The 2,562-nt window shown below is 49.0% G+C and overlaps 1 protein-coding gene across 1 annotated transcript in view; it reads right to left on the bottom strand.

The window, feature by feature from the left end:
* The window catches only part of LOC109316368 (NADH-cytochrome b5 reductase 3), a 26,819-nt gene extending 24,605 nt beyond the window's left edge, over positions 1-2,214 (bottom strand). The window contains exon 1 of the mRNA XM_019544375.1: positions 2,112-2,214. Coding sequence (XP_019399920.1) covers positions 2,112-2,132 — 21 coding nt within the window. The 5' untranslated portion in view covers positions 2,133-2,214. The remainder of the gene's footprint in view (positions 1-2,111) is intronic.
* Between the last annotated feature and the right edge of the window lie 348 nt (positions 2,215-2,562).

The following is a 2,562-nucleotide window of genomic DNA, read 5'->3' as shown; positions in this document are numbered from 1 at the left end:
TGCAATAGCATTATGTCTAAAAAAACAATGTATATACCTTAATTAAAAAATACTTTATTGCTAAAAAATGCGAAGTGAGCAAATGCTGTTGGAAAAATGGCACCGATAGACTTGCTCGACACAGGGTTGCCACAAACCTTCAATTTGTAAAAAACGCAATTATCTGTGAAGCGCAATAAAGCGAAGCGCAATAAAACGAGGTATGCCTGTACTTCACAGCTGCCCCCAGCCAGTTCCTTCAGGTCCTCCTCAAACACCCACAGAGTTTGAAATAGTTAAACAGGTGCACTGGAGGATGGGAAAGGGATACAATAAACCAGGCAGCTGTTGGAAGATGGCACTGCTGCATGCCAATGACTGCTAGCATTCTCCAACACAAGCCTATCTCTCAGCAAGCCACATGACTCTGCAAAAAATCTCTGCCATGAGTCACAACTGCAAGGCGACTGTTTTGAAAACCTTAGGGCAAATAAATAAATCAGAGATAAATTACAAGAATCAAGAACTCTATTATTCCTCATCCATTCAGAGTTCATATTAGCATTTCTGCATGTATCATGCACATGCATATCTAGAATGTCACAGAATAATCTTTTTATGAGTGCTTAATGACTAGTCAGATAACTTAATATTTTCTTCCTTTCTAGATCATTAGCACACAAGGATTTATTATCTCTGGAATATATCTGCATTACTTTATTTATAAAGGCATGAATGGTGACCTTAAAAATTCAAAGTAAGGCAGAGAAGCCCATCAGAAAAAGTTGCACAGACCAAAATAAATATTCTGAACATACATGGAACACAACCAGTCTCTAGATGCATTTACTTTTAAGAACCATAAAGCAGCCAGATACAGCTAAAATGCCATCCTATTGCTTTCCTACATGTTAAAGCTTTAGTACACAAGCACATTGGTACTTCAGTTTTGCACAAGATAGACAAGAGTTAATTTTCAACTACAAAAAAAAAAAAATCAGCTCCCTGGACTCTTCACTTGGTAGCTTTATTGCTTCTATACATCAAACCTGCAAAAAGAAAATTACTTTTATAAAATAGGCTACTTTTCCATCAGATAGCTGATACTCCACTTCAAAAGTTAAGCTGAAAGCATATTCCTGGATTTAAGGGCAGTTCAATTACTCCTAGGGGAGCCCAAAATAGTCCTTGTCTCCACCTCTAAAGGGGCCTTTGCTTACCTTTCTGAATTACACTTAAATTTGAGATACGATTCCTTGACCACATGTAGAGTATCTGCTGTATCTGTGTATTTTTAACAACACTGTCCAACTGTTTTCCCACCATAAGAGCATTAAGCAAGATTTGTCCTGATGCCTGCTGCTGCATTATGGCTTTTTCTTAAACCTGATTTTCAAGCAGGGCAGAGCCGCAGCATCTCTCTTGAAGATATTAAAAAACCGAAGGCGCAGAGCTTCCCCAAGACCTTTCCTACAACGTTACCAGGCCCCCACTTCTCTCCTGGGTGCAACTTGACTCTGCTCCGATGCCACAGGTGACTGATTTTGCAACTTTTGCACCTGGGCCAGGAAAGCATGGCTTGAGCCTTACAAAGTGGGCATGACAGGGAGAGGACGACCGGGGAGGTTCAAAGGAAGCAGTCTCCTAAAGGCAGGATTCATTTCCTCTGGTGGCTTCGCTGTGTAGAGAGGTGCTTCTTAACCGGTCAGATGGCAGGATCTTGCCTACACGAGCCATGGAGTGTCTCTGAGCGCCCCCTCCCCAGCTAGATACAGCCCCCTGCAGTTGTGGCGCTGCCATTTGCTGGCCAGGCCGGGGCGGAAAGGCAAGAAAAGGCGACTCAGAGCCGATCCCAAGCACCGTGAGTAAGCCGCTCCCCAGCCCGAGCCAGCGCTCTGTGGCGCCCGCGGGCGGGGAGGGGCCCGACACGCCACCCCCAGAGCCAGGCAGCCGCCCGCGCCGCTGCCAATGCCGAGCGGTGCGATGCAAATGCGGTGCCACACTAATGCAATGTCAGACGCGCTGCTCTGCACCGGGCATTGCAAGGCAGGGCCCCGCGCTGCAAGACCCACTGGAAGAGGAAGGAACCCCGCGCCCGCGCTAGGGACTCCCAGGGCCCCCGAGCTGCTTACCGTACTAAGCTGCGCCCCCATAGCTGCCCCCGCCCAGTTCCGGCGAGCAGCGGACAGAAGCGGCGCTGCCTGACGTCACTACACAGGAACTTGCCCCGCCGCGCCAGGTCTCCAATAAGCAGGTCCGCCTACTGCGCTCGCTTTGGCAAAGGCGGTTCGTGGGGCATGGTCTAGCCCTAAGCTCCTTGAAACTGCGGCGGCGCATGCTGAGGAGCGCGAGAGTTAGTTGTAGAACGCTCTGGAAGGTTGGAGCCGGCTGCAGAACGCTTCGGAAGCGCTCTGAGGGGATTCTGAGGCGCGGCAGCGGCCTGCATGGCCAGGAGAGCCTTAGTAGGGTGTAGCGGAAGCTCCATTCTCCAACACCGAGAGGCCTGAGATAGGGCCCAGATGGGACGCGGAAGGTGTCAGTGGGAGGCGTTGCGTCGCGGCTGAGCTGAGCAAGCGGATAGTT

The sequence above is a fragment of the Crocodylus porosus genome, unplaced genomic scaffold, assembly GCF_001723895.1.
Source record: "Crocodylus porosus isolate Cpor-Errol unplaced genomic scaffold, CroPor_comp1, whole genome shotgun sequence".
Taxonomy (NCBI): Eukaryota; Metazoa; Chordata; order Crocodylia; family Crocodylidae; genus Crocodylus; species Crocodylus porosus.
Note: the sequence above shows the minus strand (reverse complement) of the source record. Positions and strands in the feature narration are given on the sequence as shown.